We start from the raw sequence: 20971 nt of genomic DNA, 5'->3' as shown, positions 1-20971 counted from the left end.
TAAAAAATAAAATTATGAAACATCTTTTTAACTTTTCCGAAATATAATTTTTTGCAACTTCTCTCTATTTTGACGGAATCTTCATATTTTTTTATATTTTTTTATTTTCTTTTATATACCTCACCTATCAAATCTTTTTCAAATACGTTGAACATTCAACCCATATCTTGAAATAAAACAACAATAATAAATTAGAATAAATATATTTTCCTTAATTTAATCATAAAATATAAAATTTTCCAGCCTCTTTAATATAATTTTATATACATGAATAGTGACATTTTTTTACATATTGTATGCAAGGTGGGGAGGAGGGGGGGATATCGTACGAAATGTTTAACACCAGTTTTAAAGTTCTGCAAGAAATTATCAAAGAAAATGTGTAGAAGAAAAAGTGTTGATATTTCAAGAAGAAATGCTGCACACTTCATCCTTCATAAATAATTTCCGGTTACTTTATGTTCTGTGATGATGCTTGCAAGAAAGTTGTAGACAAACATTTATCAGAAAAAAATGGTTAAATAGAAGATCTTATATATTTTGTTTTACTATCTATTATCTATTGATAGATTTAGATTCAGAGATGCAAAAATAGACCTATGCGTTGTTAACTTTATGTATCTATCCAATAGATCTTTAGATAGATAGAAAAAATAGATAAATCAATAAAAAGATAGATAGATAGACAGATATCCGGATGTGATATTTTTCTTTAACCAATATTGACTAAGTAATCTCTCTGTCCTGGGGCCAACTTACCCTACAAATTAATCAATTAATCAATTAATCAAATTAGTTAAATTAATCAATTAATCTTTTGAGCTAAATTCTTGTTTTACAAGGAAAATAATTAATCAAAATAGTATCGGAGACCAAACTAACCTTTTACGGAAAATAATTTGGAGGAAAATAAAAATAAGATTTTAAAAGCAAATTCTACTTTTAAAGTAAAAACAACTGCGTTACAAAGATAAAACCAATAAAAAGGAAACAAAAAAGTTCTATTTGTTGCTTAAAAAATAAAACACGATCCTCATTCATTGGTATAAAATAATTTAATTGGTCAACCAGCATATTTCTCAAAGAATTTGTAAAAAGAAATATTCCGAATATCTATCTTAAATCAGTTTAAACTTTATTTTCAATTAAACCTCCTGCAAAACTTAAAATGAAAGTTTTATGTAAAAAAATAAATATTAAAAAAAATTCCAACTTTTATATTTAACTAGCTTTAGAATCCAGCCCTGACCAGGTTACAAACTGCAGTTACTCTCGAAGTTTACCCGCACTTGAACAATTTATACAGGGAAACTAAATTTTCGCTATTGAAGTCAATCCACTCAACTTATCTCAAAATTAAGCTAAGAACCCGTGGCTCTCCCGAGTTCCCCAATTTGAGACAAATCAGTTATGAGTTATGATCGGACAAACAAACATATTTACAGAGATTACAATTTTATATATAGATACTTGGTTAGTATTTAAAAAATTTTGAGATTATATTTGGTTAGTTTTTTACTGCATTGTTTAGGGTAAAAATTGTGCCTACTTTCATAAAAGAAAAGTTTTATAGTGTACATTTTTGAAATATCGTAATCTTGACAGATTGTCGTAGTGCCTTTTATAAGTTGGATACCTTACAAGGGATAGAAGAGCATAACAAGCTATTTCCCATCATACCTGTCTTCGTAGCATAGACTTCAGATGTGCTGTTCTAAGTACATCCATCGGAGCCTGAATAATTTCAACTAATTCATTTCTATTTTCCATATACACGCGTTCGTTTGAGAATGCTTCACCTATTAAAACAAACCCCCCTCCCCCATTTCTAAAGTAGAATTATTTAATTATGTTAATTTGTTGAAGTAATTTGATAAATAGATCCTTGGTAAATGAAACTTTCATTTATGATTTTTAAAAACGCTAACTTTTCGGAAATAATTTGAGTTGCAATAACGCACGAAGAACACAACAAAATATCAGTTAAAACCACCTTTGTTCAATTACAAGCTAATGCCAGTTACTCTCAGAAAATTAAAATCTATGAACATTTTCCAGAGCTATAATGTAAAAAAAATTCTTTCTTTTTTTTAATTTCAACATTTTAAATTCTTAAAGATATTAAGAATTAATCAATGTAATCTAATTAGATAGCGTTGACAGTCAATATTTCAAGAAGAAAAAATGTAAAATTTAAACATTTTTTCATGAAAGCTAATCATCCTTCCTAAACTAGTTTTGTCAAAGTCATAATATTCCAAAATTAAATTACACCCTGGAGACAAATTTATGATAAAGGAATTGTCCACCAAGCTAAAAAAAAGTAATTTTGAAAAAGTATTGATTTTGATTTTATCCGTAGTTTACCTTTACAGGACATCACAAAATCTTGGTCCTATTTATCCCTTTAATAATTTGTCTTTAATTTTAGTTTGAGTAAATTTTCTTTCTAACCATCCTGAATTTACTATCCATAATTCATTCCCAACTTGAATAAAGTAGGATTTCCTATTTAGCAATCCTTACTTCGCTATCCTTGGTTTTCTAAAAATCCTATTTTACCATCCTTACTTTAATATTCTTGGTTTAATCTCAATCTGAACTGTGAGTAGGCCCTGGAAATCATATTTTACCATCCTTATTTTAATAACCGTGGCCTAATCCCTACCTGAACTGAAAGTAGGAGCTGAGAAATCTGATTTTATTATCTTTACTTTTAATATCCTTGGTTTGATCTCAACCTAAAATATCAGTAGGAGCTGGTATATCCATTTTACCATCCTAACTTTCCTATCCTTGGTTTAATCTTAACCTGAACTGAGAGTAGGAGCTGGGAAATCCTATTTTACTGTCCTTACTTTAATATCCTTGGCTTAGTTCCTACCTGAACTGAGAGTAGGAGCTGGGAAATCCTATTTTACTATCCTTAATTTAATATCCTTGGCTTAATCCCTACCTGAACTGACAGTAGGAGCTGGGATTTCTCCCTGAGCTGTCCCTCAGGAGATTCCCGATCAAATCCAATGGAACGTTTTATCAGTGCTGCCAAGTTAGACCTAGAGATGGGCATCGTTGAGAAACATTTCAATGTTTTTACTTTTAAATGGTTTTTATTTTTTATTTTAAAGGGACAGACCGGCTATGTAAGGTAGTTAAACTGAGTATGCAGTGTTGTGGACAAATTTTTTAGGATTCATTTGAGACATAAAAAACTTTTCCACGATGTATAATTACTCAGGATTTACAAATCTTTCAAAATGTTTCAAATGATTCCTAAAAAATATGTCCACGACACTGCATACTCAGTTCAACTACCTTACATAGCCGGTCTGTCCCTTTAAGAGACCCACTATCTAAAGAGCCCAATTCACAATAGAACCTTTGAAACCTTAGTCTGATCAATGATGTGAAACATAAAGTCATTTTATTTGAAATTTAAAAGTTTTTAATTCTGAAAAATTGAAATGACATTTTAGCATGAGAACCCACAAATAAAAACAAACAGTTTTCAAAACTAAAAACCTGGATATCTAATTCATACTTGACTACCCAAAGCTTTTAAGAGTTCTATTGTGAATAATACATGCAAATTTATAAATGGAATGTGTCCTGAAAACACGTCTTCAGTTTGAAAAAAAAACCATCGGTAGTTTGACCTGATATAAATTAATAAAGTTTTGGAAACAAAAACTTTCAGTTTTTCTTTGCTAATTATCAATTTGATACATCTCTGAACACTATCTGCAATATAAAAAGCCGAGTGGAGGTTAAAATTGGAAAGTAAATCATAAAGTATATTTTATCAAATTAAAAGATAGTCTATGTGATCCTAAATTTAGAATAAAAATGTAAGGAATCTGAGTTTCTTTTTTCCTTAATAACTGATTTTACTTTTCGGAAGATATTGTTTTATTTTTAACATCGTTTGTTTTAACAATGTGCGTGGTACAGAGCAAATTTTTGTTATTATTTTTATCCTATCATAACAAAATGTAAATTTGATGTAAATCATAAAAATATGAAATTCATGTATTTATTTTAACTAGCTTTATGTCTAATGATTTTTAGTATTATAGTCTATTTAATGTTAATGAATTATTATTAATTTTCAAGTGGCCATTAAAGAATCATCATGCAATCAAAAAACCAACATTTGTGTGCTGTGACATAGTCTCAAATAGACCCAAGTCACTGTTTAAGCAACTTAAAGCCAAATTCTACATACTATTGTCATCCTATTCCACAGTGTTATAGTTCTTACTGTAACATTGAAATACTCCTTGATGTAAACTTTGAAATAAAAATCAAAATCTCTAAATAAGATTAAAATATTTTACCTTTCTCCAATATAGCTAGGGTAGAACCCTCCATACTCCTTTCAATAAAATGATTAATAAAACTCTTTACTTCAAAACTTTAAACTCGAAAAAATTTCATAAAATGTATTACAACTTTTATATCAACTTAAATCGTAGAAAAATCAACAATTTTTGGAATCGTGGCTTAGTTCTACATATATTGGTTGTATCTAACCTCCTGGCTTAGTTCTACATATATTGGTTGTATCTAACCTCCTGGCTTAGTTCTACATATATTGGTTGTATCTAACCTTCTGGCTTAGTTCTACATATATTGGTTGTATCTAACCTCCTGGCTTAGTTCTACATATATTGGTTGTATCTAACCTTCTGGCTTAGTTCTACATATATTGGTTGTATCTAACCTGCTGGCTTAGTTCTACATATATTGGTTGTATCCATAGAGAATAGAATATATAGAGAGGAATTTACTGGAAAAAAGTGTAAAACGGCCATTTTGTTGTACTGTTTCCATACTGCAGGTGTACTTCGCATATTTATGCTATATAACCTGTTGGGCCCTGGAATATCATTTTATAGAAAATCTATAATTATTGTTAAAAGAAAACCAAATTATGAAATAGGATTCATAATTGACCAATGATCATTTCACATAAACTCTATGCCTTCCACTTTACAAACGATGATTTTCCGTTAAAACTAAATCAAATGATGTTTTTATTCACCTAAGTCATTATAAAGTTTATTTAACAGCTTTAAAGATTTCGAAATTGAAATGAATAGTCTAGGGAACATGCTGTATTAATGTACTCTACTGCATATAATTTGTGAACATTTACATGATTTGTACACTTTGAACTCCCTTTCAGGCTGAAAGGGACTGACAAAATTCATACCGAGAGATTCTTTTAATTCCTCTCTATGTATTCTATTCTCTATGGTTGTATCTAACCTCCTGGCTTAGTTCTACATATATTGGTTGTATCTAACCTCCTGGCTTATTTCTACATATATTGGTTGTATCTAACCTCCTTGCTTGCTGAATATTCTTCTAGCAGGCAGAACGAGATGAATAATAGAATCCCTGCTAACTTCATCTGGAATTATACAACAGTTTTCAGATATACGTTTTTGACATTAAACACAGAAATACTGTTTTCAATAAAACAAAGAAAAAGCAATCTTTTTAATAAACGACTATTTGCAAACATAATTGGAAGTGAACCCCTGTTGCTGGATGGCATTGATGGCATGTTCAATGCTTAGCTGTGTCTTTGAAAGCTTTGTCTGATCAAGTATGAAAACTGTTATTTTACATTTGCAGTTTCTCTGCGAAATTTTGCTTCAGAAGCAATAGAGAAATTCTCATAATTTAACCCTATCCCTTCTCGGGTACTTGAAAACCAAAATACGCTGTTGGGGGGGGGGGGGTCAATTTGATCCCCGCCCCTCTAAATCCCATGTTTTATGTCCAAATATGACAAATGATACATCATTGCTCTACTTTTAGAATCTGCAAAAAAAAATTTGCTCATTTTTGCAAAACCCAGTTATATAGTAAAAATGTTTGAAAAATAAATGTTTAAAAAATGATAAAATATATATTTTTTAAAAGCCCATTTCAAATATACAAGAATTTTTGCAAAATTTGAAATAACCTGCAGATGTGTAATAGAGAAAAACTAAAAATGTGCAAATTTCTTTTGACGGGTTGTATGGAAATAATTTTTGCAAAAAGTTTGTTGCCAAACTTGTGCAATCCGTTTCCATTTGTCATAAACTTTTCCAAAAGCTAAAAATTATCAAAATCTGACAACTGAAAGTGGGTCAAAACAAAGATTTAGTTTGATACAGGAAAAAGTAGTCATTTAGGCAGTGTGCCTCAGGACTCAGGCAGTTAGTATAAAAGCCGGCCCGGTGTTGGACTTAAATGGAGGGCTATGGGTATTTAGGAAAATTCAGAAAATTTCAACAGCCTCAGACCAACATTTTTTAACGAAAAAATTAATGATGATTTTCATTTCAGGTATGTAAAGATATTTTCAATATGCTGAATTTGTCAATCAAGATTTTATCTGTTTTTAAGGTAATTTTGATAAATGTGCTCTACGGCACGTTTTTATTATAGTTTGAAAGCCCTGTTTGTACCAACAAATATTGTTTAAGATGTATTCGTTTTGATCAAGTATTACTCATAAGTATTGATGGCCAGTACAATTTGACATGAGGTAAGAAAATGTTTAAAAAACTCAAATATTTGTGGAACCTTTAAAATTCCGAAAACCTCAAATGTTTTGAAAAAATCAACAAAAATGTTTACTCTATTCGTCCGCCCATAATTGGATAAAACTTTTAGAGACGACTGCAGAAATTTTATTCATTAATTTAATCTGGACATTGTGATATTTTTTCCCACCATTATTTAAAAGTAGTGGAAGTATTTATAAAAATTGTCGTGTTTTTGTATAGTACCAATTCTTGATTGAAGGTTTATACATTGGTACTCATGTGAGAAGCACATCAACTTTTTGTTTGTGTAACAATCCTTTTATTCTTACTCTCTTTGTAAAACAAAATAAAAAACAAGTTCGCGGATTTCATAAAAAATGTCGTGGATTTCAAAATTTAATAAAAATCAAATTTTGTTGGAGGCAAATTTTTGGAATTTTTGATCATTCATGAACCTTTTCTGGGGCTATGTGAGGTCCCACAAAAACTTTGGACTATATCGGTTCAGCCGTTTGAACGTTTATTGGATACAAACATCCAGACAAACACCAAAACAAGCAACGTATATATATCTGTCTCAACTAGATAATGTTCAACAACAATATATATATATATATATATAGTTGGTTGATTTGCTGTTTTCAGAAAAGGGTTCTGAGCACTTCTTATCCTTATTCATCCATCCTTCATCTTTTATATAAATTTACAAGAATAAAAAGGGGTTCTTTTTACCAAATGTAAAATAAATATTTCAACGAAATTTTTAGTAAAAGGTTTAACAAGTATTTTTTTCTTTGAATTAAATAGGATGCGTTATTTATCCCTTAACGGTTAATTTTGCAGAAAACTAAAAAGATTGTTATTTTAGAAACGACAAGATTGACAAGTAATTATTGGTTCGTCGGCAAAACTATAACCTCATGACATTCTATATACATAATATTAAAAGAATTTCTTCAGTTTTTTGATACAGTGGGACTCATGAAACTATGGAATAGGAAAACTACTATTAGAATCAAAGGGAGAGTGTAAGCCGTGCACGCACCTCTGACTCTTTAGTAAAAGTAAATTCAACCTAAAGTCTGACCGCGTCAACCTTGCTGCACCCGCTAGTCCGATTGAGTGTCTGCTTTATTTACCCAATGTCCGGGCGACACAGTACAAACTGGGACAGGAAAGGTTGACCCGGCTCGGAAATTCAAATGTACTACGGCTGCCTGTGCGTTGCCCCTCCATGTAAAAAATGGCAATGCCTAATTCACAACGGTTCCCTTTTAGCTATTTTCAATAATGTGAAAGATATTGTCGTTTTTCAAGGTTTTTGGTAGTGTTATTTCTGATAATTCCAAAACGTTTTCTTTCAGTAGAAATGCACAAGTTTTTTCAGTCGGACTGCTTCACGGACGAGGGTGCTAGAGCGTCGGGAAACCCGTCTATCGCCGGGTGCAATTAAAACCGCCCTTAATTGCAGAGAACCCACATTTGAAAATAAACAGTTTTTAAGATTATAAATACTTAGATATACAATCATACTTGATTAGACATTTTTTTAAGAGAACCATTGTAAATTAGGCTTTGTCATTTAAGCTTTGAAAGGTCACCTGAAATTACGCTTCTAGTCCCTTCAAGTTAAGAAAAGTCCATTAAACATGAAACTTATCTATTGTGTTGTGTATACATTACAGTCAACAAGGTGATTTTAATGCTTCTGGTAAAACTTTTTTCTTCATAACGTACAACATCGAATACAAAGAACATTACGTAAATGTCGTCTCCATATTCCACAGTTCAGGGGATATTAGTTCCAAAACTAACAATTGGCCCATTTCTAACACTTGTTTTGGAACTAATGTCCCCTTCAGTTGTGTGGGTCCTGTTTTACACAATCTTTTCTCTTATTATTTAGATTTAATGATAACCTATAAAACATATTTAACAGACTTACTTTACAGCAATACCATACAAAAATATTCAACAGATTAGAAATTGGGGTTTCTAAAGTTGAGGTTATACGTTACTTATATATGGTTTTTACTTAAATATTCTTAAACTAATTAACCAATGGTGGGTTTCTTATCTCTGTCAAAGGTTTATAGTTAAATTGAAAGGAATAAAATTTCTATAGATATTTATTTTACAAAAGTTTTTAAAAATCCTACTTAAGCATTTAACATTGGAGACAATTCCTTTTTAATAATGTAACGTTTAGGAAAGATTTAAGGTAATCTCTTCATATACGGGAACAGAATATTCAATTATACATCCATTCATCCTTTCATCACTCATAGTATTGTAATTCGTCTTTTATATCTATTCATCCTTACATTCTTCATCACTCATATAGTCCAGTAATTCGTCTTTTTTATCCATTCATCCTTACATTCTTACACCACTCATAGACCAGTAATTCGTCTTTTTTTTATCCATTCATCCTCACATTCTTTCACCTATTCATCCTTTTATCTCTTTTTTTGCATCATTATACATAATCCAGTAACACGTTATTCTATCCTTTTATCCTTTCATTATTTTGTCCTTTCATCCTTTCAAAGTCCAGCAATTCATCCTTTAACCAAACAAAATCCAGTAATTCATCCTTCCCTCCCTTCAACACTCAAAGAATTATTATTTAAAATTCAGTGATGGTGATGGACCAAACCTCTGTAGAGTAAAAAAGTAGATGTTAGTTCCACATTTATTGAAAATATATTTCGGTCTGGGTTGACCCTCGTCAGTTCTTGAGATTGTTTCTTCACATTTTTATCTTCTCATCCTGTCAATGTTCATTGTCGAATGTTATTCTTCTTTTTAAACAGCATTCCTTTATTCATTCTCTCAGTTGTCCTGTCATAGCTGTGTATTTTGCCCCCAAAAATGAAAAACCAGCATCTATATATAAATTTGGCTTGTCTGTCTGTCTGTCTGTTTGTTTGTTTGTATCTAATAAACGTCAAAACGGCTGAACCGATCGGGCCCAAATTTGTGTGGGACATCACATGTCCACAGAGAAGGTTTACGAATGATAAAAATTTAAAAAATGTGTTTTAAAGGTTTTTAATTTTGTAAAAAAATTTAAATTCTTGAAAATCCGCGTATTTTTTTTAAATCCGCAACATTTTTTTCTTCTTAGTTTTAAAATGTAAACAAAAAGAACATGTTCACAATTTAAAAAGAAGATGGGCGTGAATCGCCCTAAAAGCCTAGTAAAACTAAAATCCTTCAGCCATGTGCAGTGTAGTGTACCCATTGAATAAACTAAACTTACCCAAACCTAAGTTTACACATTTATAACAGTGAGACTCATAAAACTGGAATATAAAAACGACTACGCATAGTGTTAAATATATTTGCTTTTAAGCTAATATCAAATGCAGAAAAGATCTCCTAAATGTCGTCTTCTTTATTCCACATTTTCATACATCTGACTGTAGTAAACTTTATTTATTTTGGGGAGTCTGACATGCTATAAAATCTCATAGTAGATTTGATTTGATATTGCTATTAAAAAAATGAATACATTTATAACTACTTTTTCTTGTCTCTAACTAGAATTAAAATGGAAGAATATGTTGTTATTCATGGAAAAGTCCATAGTGACCCCGTCATGTCTAAACATTCAGTAAAATGGAAAACCATGAATATAATACTGTAAAACGTTTATTAAAAAAAGAACAAATCCATCATACATAATTTATCATTTCATTTGTTCTTTGCTGTCTTTGTTATTTTCATTTTATTCTATTTTCTTACATTCATTCATTATATCCTTCACTTATTCTTATATTTCTATACTTGGTTTGATAAGGATAAAAATACGTCGAATTTGACAAAAATATTTTCATTTTAATAATCCTTCATAACCAGTAGGAAAATATCTTTTAACAATAAACTAATTCAAAATATTTGCTTTGCGTGTTCCAAATACAAGCCATCTAGAGTTCCATACTCGTGTCATATTGTGTTTCATACACGTGTCCTGTTGTGTTACATACACGTGTTAATTTGTGTTCCATAAACATGTCCTGTTGTGTTCCATAAACGTTCTATATTATATTTCATATTCTTGTCATGTTGTGTTCCATATACGAATACGACTTACGTCCTATGGTCCATGTTTCATACAAATACACATGTATTATTATATTCCATGGGTGCCTTGATGTGTTCCATTCTCCACATTCACGATATTTTATGTTCCATTACACGTGTCAAAATGTCTTCATTGCAAGTGTCATATTGTGTTCTTTACACTTGTTATATTGTGTTATTAACACGTGTCATATTGTGTTCTTTACACGTGTCATATTGTGTTATTTACACGTGTCATATTTTGTTCTTTACACTTGTTATATTGTGTTCTTTACACGTGTCATATTGTGTTCTTTACACGTGTCATATTGTGTTCTTTACACGTGTCATATTGTGTTCTTTACACGTGTCATATATTGTGTTCTTTACACGTGTCATATTGTGTTCTTTAAACGTGTCATATTGTGTTCTTTACTGTGTTCTTTACACATGTCATATTGTGTTCTTTACACGTGTCATATTGTGTTCTTTACACGTGTCATATTGTGTTCTTTACACGTGTCATATCATATTGTGTTCTTTACACTTGTTATATTGTGATCTTTACACGTGTCATATTGTGTTCTTTACACTTGTTATATTGTGATCTTTACACGTGTCATATTGTGTTCTTTACTCGTGTCATATTTTGTTCTTTACATGTGTCATATTGTGTTCTTTACACGTGTCATATTGTGTTCTTTACATGGGTCATATTGTGTTCTTTACACGTGTCATTTTGTGTTCTTTACGCGTGTCATATTGTGTTCTTTACACCTGTCATATTGTGTTCCATGCACGTGTAAAGACTATTTTTAATCTCTTCAGTCATTATTATTAAACATCTATAATCTCTAATGAGAGCCTACAGATCCAGCGTATCCCTAATAATTGCGTATATTATCCTGACGCAAAGATAGAGCGGTGTACGCTTCCAGGTTCAAACTCTACATGTGCCCAAACCCAACAATGCGTCCGGAGGCATGCGTACGTTAGTTCCTGAATATACGTGAAGCAGTGAACATTATCTGCGACAATCAAAGATTACGCAAAAAATCATGGTGAATATGGAAAGCCTGGGGGTGATACTAGAGGAGCAGGGTGACGCAAATTTGTGTCATCAACCACAAGGTATAGGTTTCCCCCATTTTTTTTAATGGCTTGTTTCCGAATTTAAGAATAACATTTTAAAACCAATTTTCCAAATTTGAAACACAATTTAACATCTCCCTGTTGCCCGCCAGTTAAAAGGGAATACACGCGTAATTTCAAGTTAGCTTCTAGGCAAAGATGACAATGCACGATTTTCAATGGTATTTTTAAAAGCTCTGTGTACTCAAGTATGAATAAGATATCCATTTGTTGTTAATTTAAACAGTTTTTATGGTAGTTGAACTGAGAATGAAGTATCGTGGACAAATTTGTTAGGATTCATTTATGACATATGAACTGTTTTAATGATGTATAATTACTGAGTTTTAGCGCAAAGTCGACTTTTAAAATCATCCATTTGGGTGGTTACGCTTTGAGAATCTATTTTTTGAAATTATAAAATAACGATGACAAAAAATGTATCAACAATACTAGAGTAAACTAATTAGTTGTTTAGGAACAGGTTAAGAAAATAAAAATTAAAAATAAGTAATCTTATTTATTTGAAGAATTTGTAGAAATCTGCGAACAAATTCGTAAAGAATGAGAAATTAAATATAATGATGAAAAAGAAAAAAATTAATTCTAACATTGATTTTATTGACTTCTCTATTAAGAAATATGTTCTTTAACATCTAAATATTTTACCGTAGAATGTTTGATACAATTTTCGTGGGCGTTATTTGATAATTTAAAAAAATCCATTCTCTAAACGTAACCACCCAAATGGATGATGTTAAACGTCGACTTTTCGCTTAAACTCGTTAATTATACATCATTAAAACGTATTGTATGTCTCAAATGAATACTAAAAAAATTCTGTGCAACAGTACATTCTTGGTTCAATAACCATTCATTGCCGTTCACTCCCTTTAAAAGAAACAATTTTACAGAAATCGAGTCACAAAGGTATCTAAAGGATACCTTTGTAAATCGGGCATTTTAAATTATGTTTACGCCTTACAGTCCCTTTAACTAATATTTGTTCAATAAAGAATAATCCTAGTGTTTTGCCAGATGTTCAGGTTTATGTTTGCATTATTATACAAGACACTGATTTTTGAATATTGAATTAAGTAATCACAATTAACAGAAACAAAATTTTTCAAGTGATTAGAAAATTAAAGAAATATGTTCAAAAGATCAACGAACTTTGTTCAACTCAAGAAATAAAAAAACTCCATAAAAAAAAATCTAAAATTTTAAGAATTTAAAAATTTAAATTCAAATATTCCTGGAAACAGTGTTTTTATATTTTACAAAACAATGAGATAACAGAGTGGTAAAATTTGATGCAAAACATTAAACAAAATTTAATTTAATTTTAGTGTAAAATATTGCATGTTTTCTGCACAACTGTTTTCCTTTAAAGCCATAAATTCGGCATATAAATTAAACTTCCTTTTTGTTGAAATAATAGCTAAACATATGACCGAAGCTTCCCAAGCATCTTAAGCGTAACGATATATACCCAACATGGTCAAGTCAAGCCAAGGCAGTGTGGTATTCCCTCCTATATATTACTGCATCCGTGTTGCGTCACGTGAATAAAGATATATGTAATTTGTTTTTAACTTTGTTACATTGCATCCCTAAAAGCAGGAATGCAATGTTATATATTGCATCCCAGGGTTACATTGTCATACAATATTGTCAACCATTAACATTAAGACCCCCCCCCCTTCTATGTAATGTCGTCTTCAACTTAAAAGCTCCTCTCGGAGACGAGAAACCAAACCAAACAATTTCAGCCCGCTTTTCTTCTTTGTTCTCCGACAACGGAGTATAAACGTTTATTAATTGTGAACCATTTCAAAGTTAAACAAGAATATTTTCATTTAAAGATATAGATAGATAGATAGATAGATAGATAGATAGATAGATATATAGATAGATAGATAGATAGATAGATAGATAGATAGATAGATAGATAGATTATGGGTGGAAGCAGTAAGACCTATCTAGATCCTATTACAGATTGATAAATATTTGATACATGTTATATTATATGTTTATGTATTAGGTATATGTATTAGGGATGATCAGTATTTACCTTTGCCCTCCCCTCTATGCGTATAGGATAAGTTTCCAAATTAAAACAACATTTAGAAAAGACAATTTTTTTCGCAAGTTGAAATTGCCAACCGAAAACCAGTTACTAGGTTTAATAATTCACAAAAGCGACATTTTTTTTCAAAGTAGATCAACATTGGTATCAAAAGATCCATATTGAAAGAATGAATTATGAATTTTTTAAATTGTAAAAATCTGTCAATTATTTAACAAAAAATTGATTAGTTTTATGGCATCACTAAATCAAATAATTTTAAAAATATAGAAAAAACAAAATGTGCAGTATTTACCTGCCCTAGATACCAAATTTGACCTGTTTTAAAGAAAAAGGAGACTAATTCGGGAAAAAATCTTTTATAGGAGGAGGTAAAATTTTAAAAAATCGATCACACGTAATACGTCGGTTAATTTTTATGTGGGGTTTATGTCAAATTTGTATACACAATTGGAAACATAAAAACATGATGCGATATTTTAGTGATATCTTGAAATTCATTCAATATTTACATATTTTCTAGAGAGAGAGAGAGTTCAGGTTGGCAGGGTTTATAGTTAAAACTAAAATCCGTTCATAATGTAAATGTAATAATCTTATCTATAGTGTTGCATATCCATCCATACTCGATTCACAACAGTATCTTTTAAACTTTTGTCTGAGAAAAAATGCAGTATCGATCTATCCTTGTTTTAAAAATGAAAATAGGAAGTAATTTGCGGATTTATTTAACAGAAACAAGAAAAGAGGCTGACAGAATTTATTTTGAAATAAAAAGACAAACGATGATTATTACTCAAAATATGTTCAAAGGTACCGTTGTGATTGTGAATCGGGCTGACACTCTAAATAGATTCTCTTGAAAATACGTCGACATGTACAATGTACAGTGTACGGTGTAGAGTGTACACTGTACACTCTACACTGTACACTGTACACTGTACACTGTACACTGTACACTGTACACTGTACACTGTACACTGTACACAGTACACTGTACACCGTACACTGTACACCGTACACTGTAAATTGTACAATGTACAGTTTGGAGTATTTTTTTCCCGTTAAACTTCGCCACCACAGCAATACAACATTGCTTAAAGATTTTGAAGTTTTGGTTTAAGATGCAAAATATTCAAATCTTGAAACTAAACGGAAATATTATTTGTGGGAATCTGAACTTTATCTCAATATTCATTTTTACAATATTTGACTTTACAGACTAACTGTCTTGTGGTTTATAAACTGCAGTTAGATAATGGGATAGTTGGATAGTAGGATAGTAGGATAGTAGGATAGTAGGATAGTAGGATAGTAGGATAGTAGGATAGTAGGATAGTATGGATAGTAGGAAAGATTGGAACTAGATTTTTGAACCGAAAATAAAAAAAATGTTTCTCTCAGGCAAATTGAACACGAACAGTGCATATATAGTGATATCATTCATGTAGAGTTGCACAAACAGTTTTACACTAAACTTTATTGTCAACTTTTTATGCTGGGAGGTTTGTTTATGCATATTAGAGAAGGACGTATATGGATGAAGGGAGGAGGTATTCCTGGAGTCTGGGTCGTGTTCGGGTTCGGTTTACTCCGGGTATACAGTTTACCAAGGGAGGAGCTAAACAACGTCAAAATGTAAAACCCACACAGTTAAAATATAATTCAGCTTTATGACAGGGTTTTATCAGACAAAAAATTAAGAATGAAATTATATCTCAGCAGCCTTGAATCCTGAAATCCGTTTATCCTTGTATCCTTGTAACTCTGTATCCTTGCTTCCTTGTATCCTTGTATCCTTGTATCCTTGTATCCTAGTATCCTTGTATCCTTGCATCCTTATCCTTGTATCCTTGTATCCTTGTATTCTTGTATCCTTGTATCCTAGTATCCTTGCTTCCTTGTATCCTTGTATCCTTGTATCCTTGTATCCTAGTATCCTTGTATCCTTGCATCCTTGTATCCTTGTATCCTTGTATCCTTGTATTCTTGTATCCTTGTATCCTAGTATCCTTGTATCCTTGTATCCTTGTATCCTTGTATTCTTGTATCCTTGAATCCTTGTATCCTTGTATCCTTGTATCCTTGTATCCTTATATCCTTGTATCCTTGTATTCTTGTATCCTTGAATCCTTGTATCCTTGTATCCTTGTATCCTTGTATTCTTGTATCCTTGTATCTTTGTATCCTTGTAATCGTGTATTCTTTTATCATTGTATCTTTGTGATCGTGTATCCTTATATCACCTCCGTGTATATTTGTATCCTTCCTATAATCCTTGTATCCTTGTATATTCTTATATCCCTATATCCTATAATGTAATTATTTTATATAAATTTACATAAATTATTATAATTGTTTTATTGTTTAAATATTTAACCGGATGAAAGCAAGGAAATAAACAAAAATACCGGTAATTGTTTTAAAAAACAAACCAGAGAGGGGGAGGCCTTGCACTGTACGCGTTTGCTATTGCCAACCCCTTGAATAGAATATAAAAAGGACAACCAAGATTTTATTGGCAAGTAAAAAGTTCAACCAGTTAGTTTTTCCTTTTTTTATGTCTGTCAGTTAACCAGTTTGTCAATTATCCAGTTTGTCAATTAGTCAGTTTGTCAGTGTTTAATGCCAGTTAGTCAGTTTGTCAGTTTTTCATGTCATTTAGATAGTTTGTCGGTTTATCGTGTCAGTTTGTCAGTTAGTCAGTTTACCACTGATTACTTGGTTGGCTGTCAATAAGTCTAATTGCTGCTTTATAGTTTGCCAGTTTGTCGCTTTTCAATTAGTCATGTCGTCGTTACATAGTTTGTCAGTTCCTTTCCGTTTTTTAGCATAATGTTGGTCGGTTAGTCAGTTTGTCACTTTGTATCCTCAGTGTTTGCCACTTTGTCGGTTTTTCATCTTTACAGTTTATAGTTTGTCAGTTTGTAACTTTACAGTTTGTCGATTTGTTACTTTAAACTTTGCCAGTTTGCCTGCAGTTTGCTAGTTTGTGGCTTAACAGTTTGTTAGTTTGTTTTTATTGAATATTTGTTAGCGGAAGTATAGAAGGGCTGGGTAGGATATTGGGTGCAGGCACACACCTGTAAACTCAGCTACAGGATGTCACGAGAACAAAAAAATCCACCTTAAAAAAAAGAAAAATCAGTATAAAAACTATTATCAATCAGACACTTTGTGTTTAAAAGTTATTTGCTATTTTTCTGCAGCTTGGTCCAACTTTTTTTGGGACACCCTTCACGTGTGTATGTTGTATATTGTATATTGTATACGTAAATCCTAAACTAAATCCTAAATTTAATGCTAATTGCCCCAGATTTATTAATATTAGTTCACTTAGTAACCTAACCTGGGAACACCTGGACATTTAGTTGATTGATTGATTGATTGATTGATTGAAGTATTCATCTCTACACTTAGTCCCCAAAATTCATCAAAATTTATAAAGTATTAAAAAGTTATCTTGGTTTCACTATTCAGCTTTTGTTTTGATTCAAACAATTTGGGGATTCTTTAAAATCCTGAAATGTGGAAGCTTGACTGGGGATTGGGAATGAAATAAGGAGAGGAGATGGGAATGGGAAGTGTAGAAGACATCGTTGATGGGAATGTAAAGACTGTGAATGGGAAATTGGTTAAGAGGAAATGGGAGACATGATGGGAATATGAAGAGAATTTTACATGTTTGATGGGAATGGGAAGAAAAGATGATTAAGGGATAGGGATCGGATGGGAATGACGATTCGGATGCAAAAGGAGATGGGCGAGGGAATGGGAATGGGAATAGGATAAGATACTAAAGGGGAATAGGCATGGGAGAGTTTAATTTCAAGAATAAAAAACCCAGTGAAGGAAAATAGGAGAGAAGAAAGGGTGGAATAGCTTGGTTTAACATTTCAAGTATAATCGCCTTAGCTTGGAAAATGAATATGTTGGCTTGAACTGCCAACAATTTGAATCCGCAATATCAGGACTTTTTTCCCCCCCACTCAACACTCTATACATGTATTCTTTAAGTTGGCATGTTTCAGCCTTGAAATGTTTGCTCTGAGCAGTTTAGGGATAGAGAGATATAATTGACAACATCATGTTAAACAGACTATAGAGAAGGAGATTAAAAACTAAAGTGTTGAAGTGTTGGATGAAAGATAAAGATAAAAGAAGAAGGGTAAAAGATGAAGGATAAAAGATAGAAGATTATGGATAAAAGAAAAAGGATAAAATATAAGGGATATAATATAAAGGATAAAAAATAAAGGATAAAAGATAATGGATAAACAAGATAGAAGATTATGGATAAAAGAAAAAAGATAAAAGATAAAGGAAAAAAGATAAATTATAAAAGATAAAGAATAAAAGATAAAAGATTAAAGATAATGGATGAAAGATAAAGGATAGAAGAAGAATTAAAGCGTTGGATAAAAGATAAAAAATAAAAGACAAAAAATAAATAATAAAAGATAATAGATGGAAGATAAATAGAAGAACTGAAGTATCTAGGAAAAAAAGAACTAATGAAGAATTAATGTAAAGAATTAAATAAAAAATTAATAATAAAGGATGCAAAAAGAAATAAAAGAAAAAAACCTAATAAACAGTGCAAGGTTAATCGAAAACTTCATGATTAAAAAACTTATAAGAATGGAAGGTTAACAGAAGAATAAAATATAAAACTACTAAAGTTTGCAAAAATAATCCAAGTAAAAGATAGCAAATAAAACCTAATAAACGAAGCAAGGTTAATCGAAGACTTCATGATTAAAAAACTAATGAGAATGGAAGGTTAATAGAAGAATATAATATAAAACTACTAAAGGATGCAAAAATAATCCAAGTAAAAGATAACAAATAAAACCTAATAAACGAAGCAAGGTTAATCGAAGACTTCATGATAAAAAACTAATGAGAATGTAAGGTTAACAAAAGAATAAAATATAAAACTACTAACGGATGCAAGGTTTTAATCAAAGACTGAAGTAAAGAATAAAAGATTAAGAATACTTGTTTCCTCCTTATCGTCCTTCTCCTGCATTAGCCTTCCTTCCTCTTCATTAATCCCTTCTTTCTTCACGCAAAACTGAATTAAATTCCACGTAAGATTTAAATTTCTGATAATTTTGCGTTTCTCATAAAATCAAAACTAGAGAAGCTACGAGGTCACAAAATCGGATGCAGTAATGTCGCATACATTTTATCTTCTTCTTCTATTTTAGTTCATCTAAACTCAACTTTCAATATTTTTTTTATTTTTTCCAGATTTTCCAATCTTTAGATAGCGAACGTTTTTCAATCTGCGCGGTGCTTTTTTAATTAAAATTTTAACATTATTAAATATAGATTTGATTATTTGATCCTCTTCTTTGTTCTTGTAAAACGGTAAGCTTGCTTTTTTATGCGTCTTCTTTCATTACGTACTTTCAATTAAACTAATCTAAAATTACAGACATATTATCATATTAAACAGACAGCATTGACCTTTGCTCTTTTAAAATTTCAATCATGGTCTACATAAATAAATAAAATGAATTTTATCCGTACAGTATATACAATATACTGTATACAGTATACAGTATACAGTATACAGTGTATACAGTATACAGTATACAGTATATACAGTATACAGTATACAGTATACAGTATATTTTATACAGTATATACAATATACAGTATACAGTATACAGTATACAGTATACAGTATACAGTATATACAATATACAGTATACAGTATACAGTATACAGTATACAATATACAGCCCCCAAAAATCAAATTTTATAATACATATATTTACTATGTATTGTATATATATATGTGAACCGAACCTAGGAACTTAAAATCAAGATGGAATAAATTTGAATATAATTATTCAAATTGACGGAGCCAAAAAACTCTACAAAATTGTTTCTTCATGAATTTGCACACTGAATATAACAGTGCAAAATAATTCGCAATTTACAAACTAATTCAGCAGATTATGCACATTTTTAAACCCTAAAGCATTATTATATTAAGAATATGATTGGTAATATATTTTAAAATATTTGTAATACATGTACATTAACATTTGTATTAAAATTTATGTGATTGTTCGGTCTTTACTTTTTTATCCAAATCTTAATCAGAACTTGAATTTTTAATAATCATCCCCCTCCCCATATTTTCAAAGGGGTGTGTCCCCACATCCCCCCCCCCTATGAGCCACAGCATTCACGCGTTTTATGTATAACAATTCGAATATGTTTTTTTTTAGTTCATACAATGAGCGGTATTCTAAGTATTTTGATATTTCTTGAGTCTCATCAAGCTATTATAATTTATAGTGATGAGATGATGACCAACAAATTTTTTAATAAATATTTTTAGATACTTTCTAAAATTATATTTAGGACAAGACAATGAGTAAATTTTGGAACAAACAGATTTATAATTTATAATAATTAAACTCTTTGTAAATTTAATTCAATAAAATGAAAATGCTTGAATTTAAGTTTTTAGAGGTTAAAAGACTACCATAAAAGACGGTGTTCTTTTGTATTGAAAAATTATTTTTTCTCAATGGACAAGATAGGAAAGACATTCCTTTGTAAATTTCTCTTTAAACATTGGAGGTATAAGACACGTCTCTCTATTATTAAGTTATCCACTCTCCTCTGTCGCTATAGTAATTGTGCATTGGCGGTACCGCCCAAATTAGGACTGCAAGGGCTGGTTCAGCTCGGATATTCCAATGTACTCCTCCGGCGGGGCGTGTCTCATCGAAAAATTAAAAAGATTTCTCTATGAACAGGATGCAGGTTTAAAGCAAGTCTCTCTATGATGTCTCTATAAATAAGTAATGGGATAAGACACTTATCTCTATTATTGGTTTTTTCTTAAGATGTATAGGGATATGACACCCATCTCTGTTATAAATTTCTCTATGAACGTGATAGAGATATAAAACCCATCTCTATTATTAATTTCTCTATGAACATGATAAGGATCTAACACCATCTCTGTTATTAGTTTCTCTATAAACAGGATAGGGATTTGACACCCATCTCTGTTATTAGTTTCTCTCTGAACAGGATTGGTATATGACACCCATCTCTATTATTAATTTCTCTATGAACATGAAGTCCCTTTAACTAATATTTG

The 20971-nt window shown here is 30.9% G+C and overlaps 2 protein-coding genes across 2 annotated transcripts in view; one reads left to right on the top strand and one right to left on the bottom strand.

Annotated features, from left to right (window-relative positions):
• Positions 1–711: 711 nt before the first annotated feature.
• On the bottom strand, positions 712–5437 carry LOC111698213 (uncharacterized). The gene is made up of 5 exons (XM_023468492.1): positions 5348–5437; positions 4338–4375; positions 2957–3056; positions 1681–1734; positions 712–760 (listed from the first exon to the last, which is right to left on the bottom strand). The coding sequence occupies exons 1-5, from the start codon at positions 5414–5416 to the stop codon at positions 713–715; spliced, it is 309 nt and encodes a 102-aa protein (XP_023324260.1). The 5' UTR covers positions 5417–5437; the 3' UTR covers position 712.
• Positions 5438–11588: 6151 nt separating this feature from the next.
• The window catches only part of LOC111698207 (uncharacterized), a 56058-nt gene continuing 46675 nt past the window's right edge, over positions 11589–20971 (top strand). The window contains exon 1 of the mRNA XM_023468480.1: positions 11589–11747. Coding sequence (XP_023324248.1) covers positions 11675–11747 — 73 coding nt within the window. The 5' untranslated portion in view covers positions 11589–11674. The remainder of the gene's footprint in view (positions 11748–20971) is intronic.

Source organism: Eurytemora carolleeae, unplaced genomic scaffold (genome assembly GCF_000591075.1).
Source record: "Eurytemora carolleeae unplaced genomic scaffold, Eaff_2.0 scaffold312, whole genome shotgun sequence".
Taxonomy (NCBI): domain Eukaryota; kingdom Metazoa; phylum Arthropoda; class Copepoda; order Calanoida; family Temoridae; genus Eurytemora; species Eurytemora carolleeae.
This window is presented reverse-complemented; position numbering and strand designations above follow the sequence as displayed.

Coding starts and splice junctions, on each gene's coding strand:
- LOC111698213 (XM_023468492.1), bottom strand. CDS start 5,416: ATGAAGTTAGCAGGGATTCTATTATTCATCTCGTTCTGCCTGCTAGAA. Junction 4,376..5,347: donor AATATTCAGCAAGCAAGGAG/GTTAGATACAAC, acceptor TTTTATTGAAAG/GAGTATGGAGGGTTCTACCC. Junction 3,057..4,337: donor CCTAGCTATATTGGAGAAAG/GTAAAATATTTT, acceptor GCCCATCTCTAG/GTCTAACTTGGCAGCACTGA.